The following is a 25,091-nucleotide window of genomic DNA, read 5'->3' as shown; positions in this document are numbered from 1 at the left end:
TGTCAGCGCAATAAGCAAAACATTTCTCCAAGTGGTGAACTTCAAATCAGCCTGAAAGGCAGGTTCAAAAGGAGATGAGGTCTATTTTTCAAGAACAAAGTTGAGATCCCAAGAAGGAGAGATTTAATTTTGAGTGGATCTCAAATGACCACAAAGAGACGAAAGATGGGATTAAGAGAGAAGACAAGATGAGATGGCCAAAAGATGCATCTTGACAGACACGCAAGATAAAACAACACTACTGGATAGCTCACACAAATATTTCAAAACCAGAGGGAAAAACACCATGCCAGGCCCTTTGATTTCAGTTAGGCACCACTTAGAAATTCCACTTGTAAACACAAGATTTTTTTAGTTGCATGTTTTATTGCCTCCTTTGTTGCACATCCTAATGGAACAAGGGTCTAAAAGATATAAAAGATAGAATCATCCAGGCTGTCAGTTGCAATTGCTCTAAGCTAGGCTGTACCAGTCACCTTTGAACTGTTTGAGTATGTCCAGAGTGTGAGGAAGCCTGCGGTAATTGCTCTTGGCCAATTCCATTAAAAGGAGAAACAGCTTTGCCTACGCCAAAAGGGGATCACCAAAATGAGCTTTGGTAATACTTTCTGAATCTTCAGAAGTACCTTGGGTATCGTAGGAAAGGGTAGAAATTCATAAAGAAACATTCTCTTCCAAGGGAATGAGAATGCTTTTGTCCTCCAAGCATGGCTCTAAGGATGTCTTGAATAGAATTATTCCAAATGTATGTTTTGAATGGAGGTGAACTGGATCATTTGAAGTGTTCCCCACATCTGGACCAAAGTGAAGTAGACTTCTGTCCTGAGTTTCCACTATTAAGTGTCTGACATGACTCTGCTTAATCTGTCTGCCACTAGGTTTTGCTCTAACAGGATGTGTGAGGCTTGAAGCATCAGAGAATGCTATAAGGCTAGCTCACAGGCCATCAATGCCACCTGACAAAGACGGTATTTTTTTGTACCTTCCTGTTTGTTCAGGAGCCACATGACTGTGGGGTGTTGCATGTGACCAATAAACTCGGACCTGAAGACCACAAGTTGTAAAAAACCTTTTACAGTATGAATCATTACTAACATTTCTTTGACATGTCCTAAGGACCCCATTGGCCTTGCACTTGAACTCCCATGGACACTGTCACTACTGCAAAATCTGAGAAGTCCGTCTGGACTAAATGAACTGGAGTCTGGATAGAAGGGCATCTAATCCCTCAATCACTCTCTCATTTCACAAAATCCAGCACTGGTAGAATTTTGAGAAACTTTCTTAAGGGGACAGGTTCTTGAAGAGAGAAATCACTGAAAATGTTCTGAACAGTCTGTCTTCTAGTGGTAATGCCATATTTTTTCTCTGTCCAACTTACAACCCAGGGAAACAAATCTTTGTGAGGATGTGAGACAGGACATTTGTAGATTCAAATTGAAGTTGGAAGCAATTGTCATGTGATGATAAGGATTCTTCAAATATACAGTCAGCATGAAACTGGTCCAAAAGAAAGGGTATAGTCATCTGCCAATCTGCTGGGTTGATTTAAAACCTGGGAGAAGGGGAAAGAGGAAAGGGTGGAGGGACAGATGGGAGGGAAGGGATGCTACCAGTCTTGGCATAATCATTCCTTAGTAGGGGAATAATCTTTTTTTGGGAAAGGAACCTCTTTTCTTTGGTTTGGAAGCATTATCTTCCTGCCACTTCCTCTTGGTACCCTGACTCTTTTTAAGCTGTGATTGTTGTTTGTCCTGCCTGTTGGGAGAGAACCTAGGAATATGGAACATTCTAGCTACCCCATGCATCAATTTACTTCTATAATCTTATTATCGGAGAATCTGGGTAGCAGGAGGGACAAACACAAATTCAGAACCTAAAGGAGCATTCAAAATCTGTTTTTTTTAATTCTCAGAAAAGTTTTGGTGATGTAACCACAAATACGTTCTCGGTATAACAGAAACAGCTGCATTTCTAGAAATAGTGTCCGCACCTTCCAAAACACTCCTCAAAGCATGTTTCAAAACCTGAGTCATATTAAACACAATTTCATTCATATATACTTCTGTTTAGTAGGTGAAGAAATGGCAAGATCATCCAGACTGTAAGCATACTACAAAATAATTTTCAGCAACAACCCTGATCATTTAAAATTCTAAAGACTAAATTACTAGACTCCGACAATTTTTTTCCCCTTAGATTCTAACCAGTTGCCAAATTTTATTTGGGTTAGAAGAAGGCAAGACTCTCATTAGAGTTGGCAGCTGGAGAAACCGCAGCTGGGTCAGCTGACAAAGAAGCAAAGAGAGATACAAGATACGAGTATACCTTGCATTTTCTCATAGTCTTTTCAGGAACTTATTCACTTGACAAGGGGAATTTATATGTAGTTTTACAGACATCTTCTAAGGGTGGTAACAGAGGAGGAACAGCAGAAGTATTTGGAATCTCATATATCTAATCTAATCTAATGTAATACAATATAAAATATAACAGCTCCAGTTTACTTCCAGTCAGATGGATCTCTAAATCTTGCTAGCATCATACTTGCTTGGGATTTTGAACCTGTTCACCTTCCAAAAAATCAGATTGGATGGACTCAGAGTGTTCACTACTATCTGCATCACAGTCCTCATTAAAATCTGCTGTGCTAGACCAATCTCTAGAGAATGTTGCCCCATAGTCATTCTGAATAGGAGCATGGACTCCAGAATTAAACCACTTCAGACCTATACATGATAATAACTTGACTGCCTGTCATGTGATGAAGTTTCTGTTTCTTCTTGCCATCAGCTACACAGGAGGACAAAATATCTGGGGACCAAGTATTATGGCCATAAGGGGACTCTTACCCTGGACCTTTCTTGCACCTATTGTGTTTGGTCCTCCCATACCTGAACCAGGTACTGGAATGGCCCTGTAGAATGTGTCTGATCCCCGTATCATGAAGTGCTGTGGACTCGCACCAGAGGGTGATGGGGGGAAAGGAAAATGGTCTGAGAGTTGGAGTAAGGCAACAAGTTTTTACAAAGTTTTTTTTTTTTTTTTTTTTTTAAGTGTAACTGTATTTGATTGGGGGTAGCTGTATCAGGATTCGTCAAGTCAGAGGAAAAACACCAGCTGATGAAGGGCAGCAATAATAGAAAATATAAACTATGTTATCACACAGCAAACAGAGCTAAACTGCATAAAATACAGCAGAAAATGTTTAAAGTGTGCTAAACTTTGTTCTACAATCTTAATAGTGTAGTAAACAGCACGCACAGCCATAATACCAAATAAAATTAATTTGTTCAAATAGTGACAAAAAAATCAAATATATGCCCTTAAATACAATAGAAACAAGTTAAAGCAACAAAAATAAGCATTTTTTTACAGACTGCCTTGTCAGAAATTAAAAAAGAAAAATCTCCACAGAAAATACAAATACAATAATCTTTGGTAAAACTGCAAGTTAAAAATAAAAGACAGCTATATAAGTGTCAAATCACAAGTAAATATAAAAATCAAGAAAAAATGGAAAAATGCAATGTTTTCCAGTCAGAAATTCAACTTGAAGCAAATAAACAGCAGAAACAACAGGCCACTTGGCCTACATGCACAAGACAGTCCCTAGTGTTCAACTGACACCACCGAACTTTAGCATTCCAGTACAAGTCATGCATAAAACACTTTATAAAAGCTCCATAACTGCATAAAACAGTGTTAAGTATGCAAACAATACAATAATAAGTTAGCATTTACAAAGGAATTAACAGCAGTAGCAAATGGCAAGAATATTAGAATAAAAAGTGAACACACATACACATTATATTTAATAAAACAGAAAGAAATCAAAACTATACAATAATAAAGAGGAAGGGAAGTTACAGGGATCTTGTCTGAGTCTGGAAGCTGTAATCCACCAATGTGCAAGATGCAGCAGAGATTCAACTGTGTGACCCTTACAAATGGTAGCAAAAGACTGAATAATAACGGACTTTCTGTGACAACTGTTAGGTTTCCCCTGATGGGAGGAGCTTAGCCAATCCCTTATCACAGAGAGTTAGAGGAGGGGACTCTGAGCTCTAAAAAGCTGCCAGCATGGTTTGTACAGGCACAGAACCCAAAATGCCATTGAGGCAGCATGAATTTTGAACATAAACAGTACCCTTGACTTAACTCCATATTCCTTACTCCATTTCTCTAACAGTTGTATACATACAAGTAAAACAACCACAACCTCTTTTTATATGCATACAACCTCATACGTTGTTACAGTCTAATCTCCTGCAGCAAGTGATTTCCTGTTGGTATTCAAGTCAGTTAACACAGTTACTTCAATCTACATACCACAAATTACTAAACTTATGCCTTTACCTTTACATTTAGAAATATACTTCCTACTATTAAATTAATGTTTACATAAATATTAAAAAGTATTTAGCAGAAAGTATATTTAGAAATTGAAAAACTATTTTACTTACAGTTACTTCTTTTCTCCATTCAGTTAATTCAAAGGCAAGTATAACAAAGTAAGATTCACTTGTTATAATCTCCCTGCCAGTCTGACATGAACAACACACAGCAGGGGTGATTTCCACAGTTCACCTATTATTTGCCAAGGTTTACTTTATTGTTTGTCTTTTCCACAATCCACACTTTTTCACTATAATACATTTTAGTTCAATTTGCAGCTTTTCTTGGGTAGTTATTCGTCTTCTTTCTGTGCTTTGTATTTTTCCAATACAGCTATTTGGTGTAAATCCAAACTTCTTATAATTCTTCTGACCAGACCCTGAGTTTCACTCTGCTGCTCAAGAAAATTCTTTTGAACCATGGGAAGGGGCTTCAATAACACAGTCTCCCTTACACCCCCTTAACTGTACAGCATTTAGAAGCAGTGACCTCTTTACCATCATGAGATAATTTCTGCTGACTGGACTTTTTTTTCTTTTTTTTTATCTCTTCCAAAGCCTGATATGCCTCCATTTACATGTTCAACCCATCTGGAGAATATTATGAAAACAGCTGGTTAAAGCAGTTTGAATCTCACTTCAGCCTCACAACAACTCTCAAAGACTGAAGTAATCTTACTCCTCATTTGTCTAGTATAAAGTGAGCAGTTATTTTCTACAAACACCTGGGCATTATCAATGGTCAGAACCTTTCATTTTTTCCGTTTTGTCAGAAGCATCTCCTTCTGTTGGTATGACTACATTGCAATTAATGTGGGTCTTGGGTGCTTTTTGTAGGTTGACTTTGGAGCACAGATGTGATGTGCAATCACAATCACCAAACTGTATTGTGGAGCACCAGTACAGTTACTTATCTGTACCTTCATAAATTAATACAGCCCACTTCCTCCAACTTCTGATATGGCAAAACACCTACTGCTTTTTTCTTCTAGATCTATTATTTTCTGAAACATTTCTCCATATAATGTCTCAGTCTCTGTCTTTCTCTCCCTCAATTTTTATTTCTGATTTCTTTAAACTTGACAGTTCATCAGATTCTTTACTTAGTACTACTTCGATTTTTTTCAACCAGTTTTCATTTATTGCATATTACTCCAAAACCACACTTATTTTAAATATTTAACAGCAAGTTTGGTCTATCATTTCTTCTAGTTTACTGGAAGCCATCTCCTGCACTGATGTTGCAAAAAAGTCTGCTTCGTAACTATCAACTATGAAATTCTTCTATCCATGCTTTTTCTTCTCCTTTTCCAGTTAGCTTTTTCTTGTTTTTCCCTTTTTTTTGACATCAGGTCAGTGAGTCTGCTAGCAAGTAAATGAATGAACTTTTACTGGTTTTCTAAACAAATTCTAAGTTTTTACACTAGGAGAGCTCAAGTGTACTGCTCAATAAGCCACCATCTTCTCAATGACTACTGATGATGATATTCTTTCACAAGAAATCAATGAGCTGGAGATGCTGCTATGACTTACAGCACTCAGGACTCGGATACTAAGGTAGTAATTAAAGGGGTGACTATGCTACTTGTATCTTGCTACCAGCCACTGACAGTGTGGGTACTTTGCGAATGGATCAGCAAATGCACAGCATGGCAGCACACTCCTCCCAGGTGAGGGGCACAGAGATATAGGTTACTGTGACACCAGTGGCTGTGGCTTCAGATTTTTCTGAGGAGAACATACCTGCAGTGATTGCATCCTTGTACCACAGCATACCACGATGGGAATAAGCATGACTGCATATCAGTACTGAACTGGATGCGAATATACTGCCCTTCCAGCTATGACCCTGAACTACTGGCCAGGTATGACTTTACAAAATATTTTCAGTACAGATGTACAAGGCACTAAGCATGCAAATGTCATCTAAGCCCAATGTACTTTCTTTACATACCATAATGGACTTGACCACCACAAAATGCATAATGTACACAGCAGCTGTGGCCTGCCACCAAGATTAAATGAACTTACTGACGTTCTGCTATGGCTAAACGATATCACAACTGTGTCACCAGGCATGACTCAAAGGGGTATATTGTATCATCTGCAAAACAAAGCATCTCAAAAGGTCTACCTACACTTCAGGCATACACACATTATTAGACATTATGCTTATAAGATGTACCTCTGGAAATCTCCCTGCTGGAAGCAGCAATAGAGGTCACATGTGCTAAATGCTGACATTCTGCACACTACCAGTATACTGAACAAATGCTTTGGTTGTGATACCATCTTACTCTACAAACCACACAGTAGTTGAAGGTACTGTAGTTTTTGTGTTGCCATCAAATCATGAATGAGACCAAGTGGTACCTTAACTGCGATATGTGCAGAAATGAAGGGATGAGGCCAACATCCTATGTGCCTTGTATGGTTGTCTCTATCCTCTCTTCTGTCCTTGGAAACTAGATACAGACTGAATTAGCACATTAAGGAACTTGTCCAGTATCCTCAAGGCAACTCAATGGGACACCCCTGTGTGCCCCTTGTTGCACTTGCAAAGTCCTGTAGACTAAATGATTAAGTCAGCACTAACCTTTGTGTCCTGGGATATGGAACAGTCAAACACTCTTTGTGGTACTATATGTGGTCAACATACACTGCAGATGCTGTACAATATATCATCGTTAACCTGGCATCAAACCATGATCTACTATTTTATTCAAGTCATGCATGGATGTCACTGCAGACACACAATGTGCTCTTCTGTTCTGCATAGGTCATTGCATTGCTTACATTATACAAACCTGGTTTAAGTGAACCCATTGTGCTGCAATAGCTAACATTTCCTGCACTAAACACTGATAATTTTCTATGTATTGCACCAACTCATACTCGCATTTTAAAGCATAGCACTTTGGATGAGTACCACTTCCAAACTACCACATCTGTATTAGTTACTCATTTCCATACATGTACTTTACATGTACTGCATAATGCGCAAAAGCTACCTGAGCGATCCTTGATTTTAAATCATCAATATGCCAAGCATGTCTGTGAACCACACAAATATAGTTTTGTATACTATGCAGAATTTTCCTGAATTGGTCCCAGGTCCACAAGTGAATGACAGTTCTATTCTTATACAAAAACAGCACACCACTACATAAAGGGCAGAAACTATGTCTCCCAGGAATTGTAACAGCAACACAGAAAATCTTTTCCCACAAAATATATCATCACAGCAAAACAGGCCAAAGATTGAATAAGTCTTTTACTGGTAGAGGTAGGAAAGCCTCTGCAAAAGGCAGGCAGAAAAACACTCTATAAACATAGAACGCACTAGGACTTTGGTCACTGCATGCAAGGTCAACTTCTGTTTTCAAAGGATCTATTACTTAAAATGACAGACTTCTGGTGGAAAATGTACAAATACTAAATGGCTGAAATATAAAAATATTCATTAAAATGATGTAGTGCATGCTACACTTTTGCTTTATATATAACTTACTGGTGATGATGGATTTGCAGGTGTGTTGAGAGTCTTTAGTTCTGCCCCTGATTCTCTTTCAGGTGATGAAGCGACATTAGTACCTCTGTTAATGCTCGTCTAAGGAGGAAGGAAAATAATCTAATTTTATATAGTCCCTCTTGCAAAGTATACTGCACAATATTTTGTGATAGGAAATACGAATGCAATGATCTGTTTAAATATAAACTATGCAATAAGTCTAATTCTAAATGAACCATAGTCTAGCTTTCATGGAAAGAAAGGAGGTCAGTACACTAGCAGAACTAGAGTGGTAGAAAGTGTTTCTTAATTTCACACAAGGGATGTCAGAGTTCACATACAAATTTCAGAACAAACAACGTTACCTTCTATGACTATGAAGGTATATTAAACAACGACAAGATCTCAAATAGCACCTAATACAGAAATGTTAATGAAAAGAGAATATTCACGTTTGAGGGCTCAGAACTCCATTACCACAATACACATTTGACTTTGGGTAATAAAATATTGAAAACACTGTAAACTGTGTCATGTCATGACATGGACATTATCAACATGAAGGCAGAATGAGAAGGTGAGGCCAAAGTGCAGGGTATTTAAAGTAATGTAGAATATTAATGCTATGAGAACTGATGGTAAGTACATACTAGAAGACAACTGATGAATTAAAGACCATGGCCCTGGGTTCAGTATATAGTTAATAGTAATGAGTCCAGGATTTAGAGTGAACAGAGTGCTGATATTGAAAAGGGAATGATTAGACTTATTGCAATTCAGGTCGCCAACATAAGGCAAAGTGTTAGCACATTCAGGGCACAAATATTTTTCTCACTGGAAGGTGCAGCTGCTCCTGGGCACTGAGTACTTCCTACTAAGGCTAACCTTCCCACACACTAAACTCTTTCTGAGCAGGATCACTAGAAATTAAACACACACCTTGTCACTATACCAGCAGGTCCTTTGATGCGGAGAAATCAATATGCCAATGTCACAAACAATTATGGTGAAGGATATGCCAAACTCCACATGCTATCATAGTGTAGCCCTCCTCAAAAATGGAGGTACTGTCTGAGACAGGGTACTGGCAAGGTGCAAATAGCTGCAAGACTCAGATGCCATTCATTTCCTATGACTGAACACCTACGCAATGGAAAACCACAATTGCAGTAAACATCCTGGGGCAAAAGTGGGTGCCTTCTATAGTGCTGGTTGTGATTTCAGGACTGAGTTAGACTGATTAGTGTCACAAGGGAGGGAGAGGTGAGTAGGATTTTAAAACGTTAAGTTAAAAAAAATGTGCCAGAAGCTTCAGGAAATCAATTTTGCACAAGCTTTCTACCTACTGTAGATACTATTGTACAAATGCAAATGCAGAGCAGTCAAAGAAGGGAGCATCACAAGTATGCACCACTCCACATTTACTAACAAAGTATTAGCATGTTACCTTATCAAATTAATCAGTCATAGCCTTTCTAAATTTATCAGGAAAGATCCAAGGCTGTAAATGTCTACTACAGTTTTAAAAAGTAATATGCGATTACTTATCTCAAGCCTGCAAAAGAAAGCTGTTTAAGGCACTTGCCCCATACAGCAATGGACAGCTAGGTTAGGGAAAGTAAACAAGAGATAAATATGTGAAAAGAGACACAAATAAGAGGCTGACTCTGATATAACGGATTCACTATACAATCTCAAAATACTGAAATGTCGAATTTCAGTATTTCGAGACTGAATAGTCGAAAACCCATATACACGAAAACCCAAAATCACGAATACCACAACCGCAACCATTCACACACACACACAAACCAGGACATAATCACACACACATATACCTACCTAACTAAACAAACATAACAACACACACAAACACAACTAACCTACCTATATGCTCCCCCCCCACACCCCCCCACTTATATATTCTAACTCCGAGGACGCACTAAATACACAAACACACAAAAAAAACACACACACACACTAAAATCCCCACCAATATCCTCAAACACACAACACTTACCTGAAACCCCAGATAAATCCACAAACTGCACCACACGTCACGAACACGACACCACGATAGTGGCAGATTCGGCATAGTGTAGTTTTGAGTAACTGCCCTTTCCACTATTCGGTCTCGACTTACTGAATTTCGACATTTCAGTACGTCGAGATTGTCTAGTGTATCAGATATAACACCTCTCATCTCACAGGAAATGGTGAAGTGTATCCACATGTTTACTGATGTTTCACCTCCACTACACTAATAAGTCATTCATTTCCTAAATCACTTTTACTGGGGAGGGTTACAGGGATAGCAAACTCAGCTTGGTAGACCATGCTTTCCTAGTTCCAGTGACAGTCTAGAACTCATCCTCTGGGATTCCCAGATAAGTTGAGAGCTATAAACCCTTACATGGGTCTGCACTGGGTCTCCACACCTCCTATGGGAAATGCCTAAAGGACATCCTCTCAAGGTGCTCACACCATCTTAAGTGACTCCTCTCGACATGAAGTTGCAATGTCTGCACTCTGAAATCCTCTGGGATCGCTATACTTCAAACTCTGTCATGAACAGAGAATCCAGCTACTGTGCAAAAGGCCCTCATTTTCTGCCACTTGTTTCTACAACCTTATCCTTTCATTCATTCCTCAAAGGTAGATCCACACATGAGGATGGGCCAGAAAGTGACCTGCAAATTAAGACGCTTTCTTCAATGAGTCAGGCCTTGCTTCACTAACAAAGTCTGGGACAATGCCTTCAGTAATGCTGAAACTCTAAATGAAAAATAATAATAAAGAGTGCACCATGTAAAGCCAAGCTGAATGAAAACTCCAAAACTCTTCAAGTAAAAACGATAATCCACATTTATTGGAAGACAGACATAAAAAACTGCAGTAATATAAGCGCTTTCACGTTGCTTCTCAACGCTTCATCAGATATAAATGCAGTAAAAAAAACCCCACCCTATATACAAGTAGCATAATGACATAACACTCATTAAACAATTAAATAATTAAATAGTAGCAATTAAATAATTAAAACAATAAGACCTGATGAAATGATCATTATCAGTGCTTCAGGGACCTAGACATTAAGAAAGGCTTGATGGATATCCTTTCATTAAGCCCAAATCTATGGGCTTGCAGTTTCATTATCCACTTGCTCTCCCTTTCCTCTATTCTGTTTTTTGAATTACCCAATCTTTTCCCTATGTTGACAAGTTACAGAACTTGAAAAACAAAATTGTGTGTGCTTCCTAGTTCTACTATATGTTTTGCGAGAGCATTGGTGATATTGCTTTTGCTGATAGCATAAACATGCTCTCTTATACGCTCACGTAGCGTCCTGGTTGTCATGCCCACATAGAACTTCATGCAAACTTTGCATGTTGCTACATATACTAAATTCATAGATTTACAAGTGGCATGATGTTTAAATAAATATCTCTTGTTGGTTATAGGATGTGTAAAAGTATCAGTAGTGGATACATATTTGCATTGATTACAAGTGTAGCAAGGTAAAGTACCTGTTTTGTGACTCTGAATTGTATTAGAGTGACATCGGTCATAGCATAACAACCTATTTAATGAGGGCATGTTCCTATATGCCACTCTAGGCCTTGTATCAACTAAAGAACTAATCGCATCGTCAGCCATTAAAATACTCCAATGCTTCCTAAATACATTCAAGATGTTATTGTTTCTATTAGTGAAAGGAATGACAATCCTATGGTGATTGTCACCGTGTCTGCGTTTAGGGGGCTGTGAGTATCCATGTGTCCTGTTTATCAGAGGTGCTCCATCGGATTGTCTATGTGAGTCACCCAATGAGATGGCTTCAAAAACTTGTCTTTCATTATAGCCTCTGGATAAAAAATTCTCAGTCAGGTTGCGTTTGTGTTTATGATATGCTGATGTCTGAGATGTTAATTTAGAGACTCTGACCATTTGATTAGTGATGATGTTGTTATAAATGTTATAAATTAACATCTCAGACATCAGCATATCATAAACACAAACGCAACCTGACTGAGAATTTTTTATCCAGAGGCTATAATGAAAGACAAGTTTTTGAAGCCATCTCATTGGGTGACTCACATAGACAATCCGATGGAGCACCTCTGATAAACAGGACACATGGATACTCACAGCCCCCTAAACGCAGACATGGTGACAATCACCATAGGATTGTCATTCCTTTCACTAATAGAAACAATAACATCTTGAATGTATTTAGGAAGCATTGGAGTATTTTAATGGCTGACGATGCGATTAGTTCTTTAGTTGATACAAGGCCTAGAGTGGCATATAGGAACATGCCCTCATTAAATAGGTTGTTATGCTATGACCGATGTCACTCTAATACAATTCAGAGTCACAAAACAGGTACTTTACCTTGCTACACTTGTAATCAATGCAAATATGTATCCACTACTGATACTTTTACACATCCTATAACCAACAAGAGATATTTATTTAAACATCATGCCACTTGTAAATCTATGAATTTAGTATATGTAGCAACATGCAAAGTTTGCATGAAGTTCTATGTGGGCATGACAACCAGGATGCTACGTGAGCGTATAAGAGAGCATGTTTATGCTATCAGCAAAAGCAATATCACCAATGCTCTCGCAAAACATATAGTAGAACTAGGAAGCACACACAATTTTGTTTTTCAAGTTCTGTAACTTGTCAACATAGGGAAAAGATTGGGTAATTCAAAAAACAGAATAGAGGAAAGGGAGAGCAAGTGGATAATGAAACTGCAAGCCCATAGATTTGGGCTTAATGAAAGGATATCCATCAAGCCTTTCTTAATGTCTAGGTCCCTGAAGCACTGATAATGATCATTTCATCAGGTCTTATTGTTTTAATTATTTAATTGCTACTATTTAATTATTTAATTGTTTAATGAGTGTTATGATGTCATTATGCTACTTGTATATAGGGTGGGTTTTTTTTTACTGCATTTATATCTGATGAAGCGTTGAGAAGCAACGTGAAAGCGCTTATATTACTGCAGTTTTTTATGTCTGTCTTCCAATAAATGTGGATTATCGTTTTTACTTGAAGAGTTTTGGAGTTTTCATTCAGCTTGGCTTTACATGGTGCACTCTTTATTATTATTTTTCATTTAGTTTTTCGGACTTAATAAGAGTGCTTCATCTGGCGGTATTGTTTTATTCTATTTAATTCTGAAACTCTACCAATCTACCAGTGGCCAGATCTACATGTAAAATCATTTATAAGCAAGTCCTCAAGAAGCTACATTTTTTAAAAATTTTTACTGATCAGAATTCAAACCTTAGTGAACAAGAAAAATGCAATATATGTACAGAACTATACACAATTTCCCTATTAGACTAACAATACCACAGTATAACACAGTTAACCCTCTTTCATATATTATTTACACCTTTATTAAATTATCACATTTTAAGTTGCAACTTGGGGTCACATATTAAAAGAAACAGTTATAATAGTTACCATTACTAGCATCATACATTATACACACATTTGAACTATTTTTATTAACTCCTCCAACATTATACACACATTGCTTAACTCCGGCCTTTCCTTAAATTTCACTTTTCCTCCTTAACATTATTCTGCATGCACTGATCCTAAAAATTCCATTTCTGTGAAAATTGCTTCTTCCTTTTTTCAAAGCTCCCAACACCAATTACTTTATCTGCTTTACAATATTAAAAACTACCCTCATTGGTGGGTTTAGATTTTGATTTCCATTTTCTAATAATTGCTTTTTTACCTGCCAATAGCATTACACTTGGTAAGGGCTTTGTTATGTCTAAGCAATTCTGATCCTCTACTCAAAGGAATAGTCTCCTTAGTTACTATTTTTTGTTCTCTCAATATTTCTCTCGAAGTACTGTGTAGGGAACTTCTACAATCTACCAACTCTTTATATTCCCAAAAATAGGTTTCTAATGTGCCCTCTCTTCCCCATCACGTCACTAATGTTTCCTATCTACCTGAGGAAAACAATTACCTGAAGTCTATAAAAGTACCTAAGCAAACACTTCCACACAAAAAATTCTAAACCTTCTTGACTTTGTTATATATACTTGGAATCCTCACAGATTTCTTATATTTGTTCCTTTGTAATTTTGCCTTTCTGTTCTACTTTCCCAATATTTGTAACCTCCTCCAATTGATTCCCATAACTATCATGCAATATTTTGTATGCTCTTCTAATTACCCATTTTTAACAGCAGTGTCTGTATTATACTCTGTTTAGTCTCTTCCTATATATCCATAGCTGTCACAAAAAAATCCTTTTTAATCCATACCCTTGAATACTTCATCTTATGTCCTCACATACGTATGGGAATTACTCAACCAATTCATGCAAGGGTGTATAGCTCACTGCTAGACTTTTTGTTATATTTTCAGTTATTTTATATTCCCAAAAGTCTTGAAACCATCTTGATATATCCCACAACACTGAAATGCCCTTTCCTGGATTTATCAAATATAAAATAATATTGTATGCAAATAAGACTAACATTTCTTGACTACCACACCAGTTATATACTTGAATTTGTGAATTCCTTATTTGCTTTGCTAATGGTTCTAAATAGAGATCAAATAAATAACAGAGGAGAAACAGGATATCCTTGCCTGGGTCTTCTATTGTAACACACCCTGTCAAGACAGAAGTGTTTCCACCTGAATTCTTCCTGCTGACCCTTGGAATAACATCTTTTTTAACTGTACTACTCGATAAAGTACATGACCCACTGCACCACTTAAACTGCAAACCAATATTGTAGAATGTGTTCTTTGAATCAAGGCTCAAAAGTAACAGCAGATTTTTCTTATACTGTTTCCCTGTAGATCATAACTGTTCTACTAATGCTATCAAATGTTTACCACCCCCCCAAAAAAACACACACCGACCCACATCTATTAATTTTGGTGGAACCATTATCACTCTGTTAGCTAATGTAGAGACAAACAGTTTATAACGATGGTTTAACTTCAAAATCAATCCATCCATACCATTTGCATTCCACGATACAATAGAATGGTTAATTAGCAGGATACATGAAGGATCAGAAGCAAGAACTGAAGTGGAAGGGTCCCTCTCTAACAAGTTGTGTTTGACGAGAGGAACTACGCAAGGGTGTCCTCTTTCCCCTTTATCCGTTTTATAGTTAGAGCCACTGGCAAGGAAAATAAGGGACTCCAACATTCAAGGATATAACTGGTAATCAAGAAAAGTTAGCTTAATTTGTAGATGATATTATTTTATACTTGATAAATCCAGAAAAGGACATCTACATGTTGTGGAACACTGAGACATTTTTCAAGTCTTTTTGGGATATAAAATTACTGAAGACAAAAGTTGTGTCTTTCGGCTTTTCCCGGTTAGGGGTCGACTGAAGACAAAAGTTGTACCTATAAATTATGGACCCAGATACAAATTGATTCAGCAATATTATTTTATGGGGACATGATAAGATCAAGTATTAATGAGTAGGAGTTAAAAGGTTTTTGGTAAGGCAGCTAAGCATATGAGGGAAGAGACTAAATAAAAGATAATACAAAAACTGAGAAACTGGAAGCTCTTGTTTATGGATATGGATTGTAAGAAACAAGCAGTGAAAATGTTTTTAGGTTCAGGTCAGGCACATTTTTGTCAACCAGATAAGAAGTTGTAGAGAATAATTACTAAAGAGTTGAAGGAATTTATCTGAGAGGGGAAGAGAAAAAGAAGTTATGTCCTTACCATAACGTTCCATGTGGAGTGTTCATCTCGCCTTGGTTATTACACATGGGTTTGGAGCCGATCCTCGGCTCCGTGCCGGCCGACTGCAAGCTCTGCATCGAGAAGAAGCTCGAGGACATCTAATACCCACAATCCCCCTCTGCCTTTACCTCAGATCTAGTTTGCAAGCAAACCAGACATAAAGCACGCACACATGCCAACTATATACATAAAATACATATATACAAACATACCCAGTGTATGATAGTAACAGTAATACTGCAACAGCAGAAGGAGAATACTCCAGACCAGGCACCAAATCGAGCGTTCTTCCTAAGGGTGGGAGGGGTGGGAGTGTAATAACCTAGGCGCGATGCACACTCCACATGGAGCGTTATGGTAAGGTCATAACTTCTTTATGTGAGAGTGTCCAATGACTCCTTTGTTCTTACACATGGGTAGCGTCCCTAGCTCCATGATCCTGAGGAACTCAAGGGAGAACGTTCTTGAGCACAGTGGAACCAAAGGTTGCCCTATCCCTAGAAACCCTGTCCACTTTGTAATGAGATATAAATGTATGTGGTTTAGCCCAAGTAGCAGCCGCACAAATAGTGTCTAAAGGTAAACGAGCTGCGTGAGCCAAAGATGTAGAAATTGATCTGGTAGAATGTCCTCTGGGTTTTGCTGATAATGTTTGATCAGAAGCTTCATAAACATAAATGATACAGTCAGTTAGCCACTTCGAAAGAGTTCGTTTCGTGACTGCAAGACCCTTTCTGCTGTCAGCAAAAGCTACAAATAGTTGATCAGATTTCCTGTGATCTTTTGTTCTATCCAAATAAAATCTGAGTTGTCTATGGACGTCTAGTTTGTGCAACATATACTCTAATTTATTAGAGTGGTCTTTAAAGAAGGTGGGTAATTCGATGGATTGATTAATATTATTAGTAGAACAAACTTTGGGAAGAAAGGATGGATTAGTGCGTAGGGATACTCTGTCAGAATGAAAAATTAAATAAGGATGTTTGACCGAAAGGGCCTGCAGCTCAGACACCCGTCTAGCAGATGTAATAGCCACTAGAAACAATGTTTTCCATGACAAATATTTCAAAGTGCAACTTGAAGCTGGTTCAAAGGGTGGTAACATCAATTTAGAGAGTAATAAATTTAAATTCCACGGTGATGTCGGACATCTGACTGGTGGTCTGATATGAAAGGAACCCTTTAAAAAGGCTTTACAAAGTCTGTGAGCCATAATAGGTGCACCACTTTCCTCTACATGATAGTTAGAAATGGCAGCTAACTGTACTCTTAAGGTAGCCGGGAAACTCCTTCCTGAAATAATTCAGTCAAAAATTCTAAAATCTTATTCAACGGAGCTGTAACAGGGTCCAACTGATGTGACTCCGCCCAGAAGACAAAACGTTTCCACTTACTGGTGTAAGTCTTTGTAGTGGAAACTTTATGAGAAGCTACCAAAATATCTTGAACCGCCGATGTAAGGGGAATTGACCTGGCTAGAAAGGGAAGCGGAGCAGCCAAGCTGCTAGATGGAGAGATTCCAGGGATGGGTGAGGAACTCCTGACGAGTGAGTCAGTAGATCTGGCTCTGGGTCCAGCATCCAAGGTCCCGAATGCGGTGATGCAATAGAAAGGGGAACCAAATTTGACGAGGCCAGAGCGGAGCAATGAGAATTATAGTCCTCTGAAGGTTGTTTGCTTTCTGTAGAAACTTTGCAATCAGGAAATGGAGGAAAAGCATATAGGAGACCGGGGCCAATCGTGCACCAGCGTCCCTGGGGACTTCCCTGGAGGGGTAATAGGGCAAAGTAGCTCCTGCATTTGGCGTTCATTGGAGACGCAAACAGATCGCAGGTAGGCTGGCCCCATTTGCGAAAAATCCTTCCGCAACTGACTGTTTGAGGGACCACTCGTGAGGCAATAGTATTGCTCTGCTCAGCCTGTCGGCTATGGCGTTGGATGACCCGGGATGTGCGTTGCGATCAGAAAGCGACCGGTGGACTCTGCCCATTGCCAAATTCTCATGGCCTCACTGCATAGTTGGTAAGACCTGGTTCCCCCTTGCTTGTTTATGTACCAGACTACGGACATGTTGTCTGTCTGAACTGCAATGGTCCCTGGAGGAAGAAGGGGAGCAAAGTGTTGCAACGCTAAAAACACTGCCCTCAACTCCAGAACATTGATGTGCAGATTGTACTCCAGATTGGTCCATTCGCCTTGGACTGTCTGTCCCTGAAAGATGCCCCCCCACCCTATCAGGGAAGCGTCCGTGGTTATCGTCGCTGACGGTGTGGGTAACACAAATGGTCTTCCGCCGGATAGGTTGCAAGTCTGTAACCGCCACCTTAGGTGTGATTTGCATGTTTTCGTTATCAATATTTCGTGAGTCAGTGGAAGTTGTTGGAATGACCATTGTGCAAATAGAAGCCATTGTAGCACTCTCATGTGCAGTCTTCCCAATGGTATCGCAATGAGAGAAGCTGCCATGAGACCCAAAACTTTCAGAACAATTTTTGCTGGGGATTTACTGGACGACAGAAGAAGGGAAATGTTGAATTGAAGTGCTACTATCCTTTCTGTAGGAAGTTTTAGAACTAACTGACGCGTATCTAATTCCGCTCCTATGAATAAGATATGCTGTGATGGCTGTAGCAACGATTTTTGAAATTTACTGAAATGCCAAGGTGTGTACAAAGTTGTAGGGTGTAATCCTGGCTTGTATCAGTTGGCCTGGTGGTGGCAGACAGGAGCCAGTCGTCCAGATACGGAAACACCTGGAATCCTATGCCTCAGATGAGGCGCTACCACTGCCATGCATTTGGTGAAGACCCTGGGGCTGTGGTCAGGCCAAAGGGCAGGGCTCGAAACTGATAGTGACTGGCTCCCTGGCGAAGCGCAAATGATCCCTGGACGCCCTGGCCATTTTGATGTGGTAGTATCGTCCTTCAGATCTATCGAGCACATCCAGTCGTCCTTCTGTAAGAATGGAAGGATCGATTGAAGCGTGACCATTCGGAACTTTTCCTTCTTGACAAAGGTGTTGAGATGGCTTAGGTCCAGAATTGGCCTCCAGTCCCCTGTTTTCTTTGGAACTAAAAAGAACCTTGAGTAAGTTCCGAATCCTATTTGGTCCGCTGGGACTGGTTGGATGACTCTTTTTTCCTAGCAGCTTTGAAATTTCTGTAGCTGCTGGCTCTCGCAGATGGGGTGGTACATCTGGGAGCTTTCTTTGGAATGGGGTGGATAGAAATGGGATTTTGTAACCTCTGGTAACAACGCTTTTTACCCAATTGTCTGAGGAAAGGTGTAGCCAGGCCTGAGGGTATAAAGCTAAGCGACCCCGACTGCCTCCAGAGCAGGACAGTCGGGCCTCCTCTCAGGAGTGCTGAAAAGGTTTGCCAGGGAGGTTATCCCTGTCACCTTGGTTTTGCGGACCCTCTCTGCCGCCAGAGCGGCGTCTTCCACCTCTGCCCCCCCCTCTGCCTCTAGAGGGGGCATCACCCTGTGTGTTTGGGAAAGATCCTTGGGGTTTTCGAAACCACATTTTCCCACCACGTTGCCCTTTGGGGTGCGGTCTGGAAGGGTGGAAAAAGCGGACTCCGACAGCAGACAGAGTCTTTCCCTCCTGTTCACACCGGGTAAGGGTCTCCTTTACTTTAGGGCCAAAAAGTGTGGCTCCGTCAAATGGGGCGTTAGTAAAGGAAGACTTGAAGGCTTCCGCAAATGAACATAAGCGCATCCAGGATTGCCTACGAAGAGCAATCGCTGAAGCCGCTGCCCTACTCGATCCTTCGGCTGCATAGGATATCAGCCTCATGGACGAGTTCACAATGGACGTAAGGGTGTTGAGATGCGCTGTAACTTTCTCTGAGACAGCGGCATCTGTAGCACCCTGGAGGGTATCTCCCAACTCTTTGACTAGATCCCTCTGTAAGCGTGTAAAATGAGTCAAATAGTTCAGGGAACGCATAGAAAGCCGCTGAACTGAAAATCGCTTCCCGTATCTGTCCATGGTCCTAGAATCTTTGTTAGGCGGATGGACAGATGAGGAAGACTCCGACATCTCCTTTTTCGTGGCCGCTGCCACCGCCATGGCGTCTACTGGAACTCCTTTGGTGAGGTAAGCTTTGTCCTGTGGTGCCGTGATGTACTTATTTGGCTTCCTAGGGACTGGTTCCACCGTGTCAGGAGTCTCCCACGCCCTTTGAGCAATCAATTCCATTAACTCATCAAAGGGCGGAGTGACCCAGGAGGAGGAAGGACGGGCACCAAATGCCTTCAGCAAAACTGACTCATCCTCAGAAGGGGGGAGGGCTTGCCAGTCACCTCTCTGTTTTAGGATCTCCAAGATGTCAGAAAAGAGACATCCTCTGAAGGTGACTTAGGGGACCCTTCTGACTCATCTAAGTCAGTATCAGATGTCAAGGATTCTTGTGGAGAATCCAAGTGTCTCCTCTTACACAGTCTTTTCCTAGGAACTTCTTCGTGGGGAGCATCCGAAGAAGCCTCCGAGGAAGAGGGGCACCCTCCAGGGGTGGCTGAGACACTGGTGCCCGATGCTTGGGCGTGGCCGTGGGTGCAGAGGAAGATAACGGTCCTTTGTGGGGAGGAGAAGCTGTACCTGCTGATGTGGTTGTCTGGGTAGACAACACCTTCCTCATGGTCGAAGGCCCCCGGGTCCCGAGTCGAGGTATCTCCCGGTTCGAAGAAATGGGAAGAATCCCGAAACAGGAGCCGAAGGCACCGACCCGAGGCGGAACCGAATCGATCCGTGCGAGGCCCGAGAGAGCGTCGGAACGAAACATCGGTCCGACTCTCGGTCCCGGAACCAGGGCGGATCTTCGGCCCCGAGACTCCGGTACCGGATCGGATGGAGTCGAGGTGAACGGTGCCGACCGAGAAAAAGACGGTTCTGGCACCGAGGGCTCCACAATCATCAGGTCAGCTTCCTCCGGCTCCGAAGACTGGACAGGTCTCGAAGGAGGAACAGGTGGAGATAGTGGTAGGCCTTCAAGTCTCGACATCAACTGAGAGGAGACCGAGATAAGCTTGGATAGGGCCGTATGCTCCATCAGTTTCTGCACCACACGGTCCACATCGGTGTCGGAAAGGGGTCTAGAAGAACGAGTCGAAGGGATCGAAGACGGAGCCGACCTCAGCAGAGTCGGTGGAGGGAGCTCCATCACCGGTTCCAAGACTCGAGGCTCGGAAACTGCCAACAGTTGAACACTCGGCCCCGAAGTCTGTGGAACCGGTGATCTAACTAGACCCGAAGAGCTTGGAGCCGATGACTTTGGCTCCGACGCCTTCGACCCCTTCGAAGACTTGGATGCCTGGTCTGAAGCATCCAGAGCCTCCTGGAAAGAGGGTTTCAGCAATCCTCTGTCCATCAGTTTCCTGCGCCTATCTGTCATGACCCTCCCACTAAAAGAGTGACAAATAGAGCAGTCCTCTTGTAAGTGGAGAGGGCCAAGACAGTAGACACAGGAACTGTGGTTGTCTGTGACCGACATCTTTTGGCCACACTGACAACGTTTGAAGCCAGATTTTATTTTTTCTGACATAATAACAAGAAAGAAAGACAGTCCAGTAAGTAAAAGTCACTTCCAATGAAAAACAGTCAAATCCGGTAATAAGTGTCAATTCCTGTAATAAAGCAGACTACAACAAATACTTAGTCAAAGTTATTCAAGTAGGGGTGGTAGGCCCCGAAAAACTCTGTACCCTTTAGTTAAACTAAGTAACTAATCTAAGGAACCGAGATATCTAAGTCCACTCACACACCTACTCTAACTTTTCATTGACTAGATTTAAAGAATTTTTTTGAAAAAGTTTAAACAGAAAGATAAATTCTTATCTGTAAAAGCCTCGAGCTAGTCCCCAGCGATGCGTATGCAGCAGCGGCAAACTAGATCTGAGGTAAAGGCAGAGGGGGGTTGTGGGTATTAGATGTCCTCGAGCTTCTTCTCGATGCAGAGCTTGCAGTCGGCCGGCACGGAGCCGAGGATCGGCTCCGAACCCATGTGTAAGAACAAAGGCGAGATTGAACACTCTCACATCAAGAGTTAACTGGGATAAGTTGATGCTTTCGCCACCCCATGTAATGGTACAAAAGTGTACAGAATAGATTTAGAATACTGTGCCTCTGTCTAGTAGTGACACAGTGAAGACCCCCTTACATAATAGAATTAGTTTACTGTGCCTCTGTCTAGTAGTGACACAGAGATGACCCCTGGGGTAAACCTACGATCTCCCATCCACTCGTCAAGATTTCTCTTGAAGAGAGTCAGTGAGGGGCTCTGCCTAACATGAACTGGGATTCTGTTCCAGAGTATGGGAAGCCTCTGAGTTATGAATCTGTCCCTCCAGCATGTCCTATTCATATTTGTGCTGAGGTTCAAATCTTTAGCTCTCGTGGTTCTGATGGATTTGGATTTTTTGAGGTGGAGCATGTCCATCAATTCCTGACTGGATGAAGATTCCTAAGGAGAGTAATAACAACCACATGGAATATTATATTCATAATGTTGCAGAAAGTATTCTAAGAACTAAGTTAGCACAGGAATGTAGGAAAGACATTTTGCCAATAGGGATGACTGCAAGTAGCAGTACAGAAAATAGGTATGAGGGGCTGGAACTTACTGGAGAAAACTGGCAAATGGGAGCAAATAACCAGAGAGGGAAAGGTAATGGAGTGGGATGAGGCACAGAAGTTAGAACTGCAGGTTAGAGACATCCTTCCCTATCAAAGATTGATAGCAGAGTATACGGTAAAGAGAAAGGGACGGGAGGAGTCCTAAGTGAAAGACCTGATCTGGTAGAGTTTAGTCAAATCTAGCACAGGAACTGTTGTTAAAAAACATAATTAGCAGGCCATATAAAATACTGCACAATAACTATAGCACTCAATAACAGGAGTTTAGAAAAGATTGAGACGAGAGACTGGAAGACATTTACATGGGGACATATGTATGGACACCAAGTATGCACCAAAGTCCAGAAAGTTTAGAATTTTTGCTTGGAAGTGTTTGCACAGGTATTTGCATACCCTAAGTAGACTTCAAAGACTTGAATTATTCAAACAGACAGCAAGTGTTAGAGAAGTGATGGGAAAGAAACAGCCAAGTGTACTGAGTTGGCAGACTTTGCTCTATACAGTCCTCTGTCAGAAATATTAATGGAGCAAACAGATCTAAGGAAATAATTTTTTTAGTTGGGGCACAGAATCTGAATTGCCTAGACATAATAAGGCCTTAATAAATTTAATTCTGTTGGCTACCAAAAAATAAATTACTAGAAAATGGAAATCAAAGTCTAAATCAATTGTATTTGAAGAATTTAATACAGTAAGAGAGATAAATGAACTGGAAGAGGGATCTTTAGAAAATGGAAAAAGAGCAAATTACATTGAGATAAACAGAACTTGTGGCAACAATACATAAAGAATAATGTCAGTAAGAGGAGTTAGGACTTACAACAGTTATAAAGAAAGAAAACGTGTGGTGTATAATGTATGTAAATGGAAAAATATTAATATGATTTCTTTTCTTTTTCTATAAATTTATGGGTGCTTATGTCTTAAGTGATAATTTAATAAAGATGCGTAAAAATCCATCCATCCACAACACCTTTCTCCCATTTTTACACATGGGGTCTGGGTATCGTTTCAACAGTGACAATCATCTATAGCCATTGTTCAACACTTCTGGGTGCCTAAAATGGGTCTATGTAAACCAGGATCTGAAGGATCTTTACCCTCTTTTCAGTAATACAACCACCACTGCTTTGTTCTAAAATGTGGTTTTCTCTCCCATTAAAATAATGTTATGCAAAGCCTTTCAGATCTTTATTGTTCCCTCCCCTTTTAACCTCCAGATTTACACTGTCTGTTCCTGAGACTTCCCTGTTGACTGATTATACATTACAGTTTTATTTTATCTATTCCTGTCTTTGTTACTAATTTTGATCCTCATCTTCCTCTAATCTTGGAATTTCTATGTGTGCATTTTGTTGGTTTCCACACTCCTTTGCTTTACACAACTTTTCATAACATTTCTGAAATATCTCTATTTGACTTGTCATGGGCTCCCAATGTTTGCTAACAACTCTTTCTAATCTTTGTTGCCCAATTCACTCTGCTAAATGTTTTGTGCTCTATAGTTGCAATCTAAAACAGCTGCTTAACAGCAATCTTTCTAAGCGCATGCATATTATCCAAATACTCCCCTATTTCCTTTAGTTCACTGCAGTTGCTCCTCTTCTTGTTCTATAAGATTCCTTTTCTTCTTTAATACTGTAACCTTTAAGTCCTACAAGTAATTCCTATTCTTTTCCATATCTCTTTTTCTCTTTTACAACTTATACCATAGTTTTAAAGTATATTATCATGTTTATCCAACTCAAAAGCTATCATTTCTGCAGTAATTTCTATCTTCCCTAATAACTCATAAATTGTACCCACTACCCAGTCCTTAAATTCCCTTTTTTACAGATAATCAAGAAAGCATGAATGTTTCATTTTTATATCATTACCCTGTATATTTATCTTAGTTTTTATTGGTGAATGATCTCATATGGTTATTTGAAGGATCTCAAGGCTTTCAATTACATAAGCATGCTTCTGTGAATAACTAATTTGTATATAGTCTAACAAAGTTACTTTATCTTGGGAAACAATATCCAAATTCAATCTATACGAGTTTCTGGAACTGAAGTTACATCTTTCATAACAAATATTCACATATATTTCTTCAGAAATCTACTATCTATGTAATTTTTCTCTTCTAGGTCTCCCTGACACATCCTCACTAGCGCAAATTGGGTTTCAGTCCCTGCATATGAACAAAAGTCCCCATTGAAAGGTTATTATATTTCCCAACTCTCTCCTAAACTCCATAACAGTAGTTTTAAGTGGAAAATAAATGCATGCCAACAGAATCCTTCTCCCCTGCCAGTAACCGCTTGACACCAAAAATCTAGCATTATCCTTACAATCTCCTCTCGCAATAAGTATTATTCCACTTTTCCTTTGTCCTTGACATGGTGCTGTCATCCCTGAAATAATTTCTTTGTCAAATTAACATGCTCATTTTTATTTAAAACATGTCTCTTCTCACACTGGTCTGGGTTGTGGCTGAAAGAGGTCATGTAGCCAACTCACATAGTTATCAAACCGTAAATAAATCTTCCATGTTTTTTTGAATTCTTGTTGGTTAATATAAACCGACCCAGCAAAAATAAATATTTTTATAGATCGCTTATAATATAAATATCGAGCTTATTCTGGTTATTGTATATTTTCTCTTTTAATTTTTCATGTGATGTTATTAGATTTATTGCAAATGAACATTAATTGTAATTGTTAAAATAATGTAGAGGGTTTTTCTGCTGTATTTTTGCATGCCAATTTTTCTTTCTTATTTGCTAT

General features: G+C 39.9%; 1 protein-coding gene across 1 annotated transcript in view; it reads right to left on the bottom strand.

The window, feature by feature from the left end:
- RIPK2 (receptor interacting serine/threonine kinase 2) overlaps window positions 1-25,091 on the bottom strand; it is a 1,193,837-nt gene that overhangs the window by 197,702 nt on the left and 971,044 nt on the right. The window contains exon 8 of the mRNA XM_044065388.1: window positions 7,909-8,007. Within this exon, the coding sequence (XP_043921323.1) occupies window positions 7,909-8,007 (99 nt within the window). The remainder of the gene's footprint in view (window positions 1-7,908; window positions 8,008-25,091) is intronic.

Source organism: Protopterus annectens, chromosome 3.part0 (assembly GCF_019279795.1).
Source record: "Protopterus annectens isolate FY-2018-M chromosome 3.part0, PAN1.0, whole genome shotgun sequence".
Classification (NCBI taxonomy): Eukaryota; Metazoa; Chordata; order Ceratodontiformes; family Protopteridae; genus Protopterus; species Protopterus annectens.
Note: the sequence above shows the minus strand (reverse complement) of the source record. Positions and strands in the feature narration are given on the sequence as shown.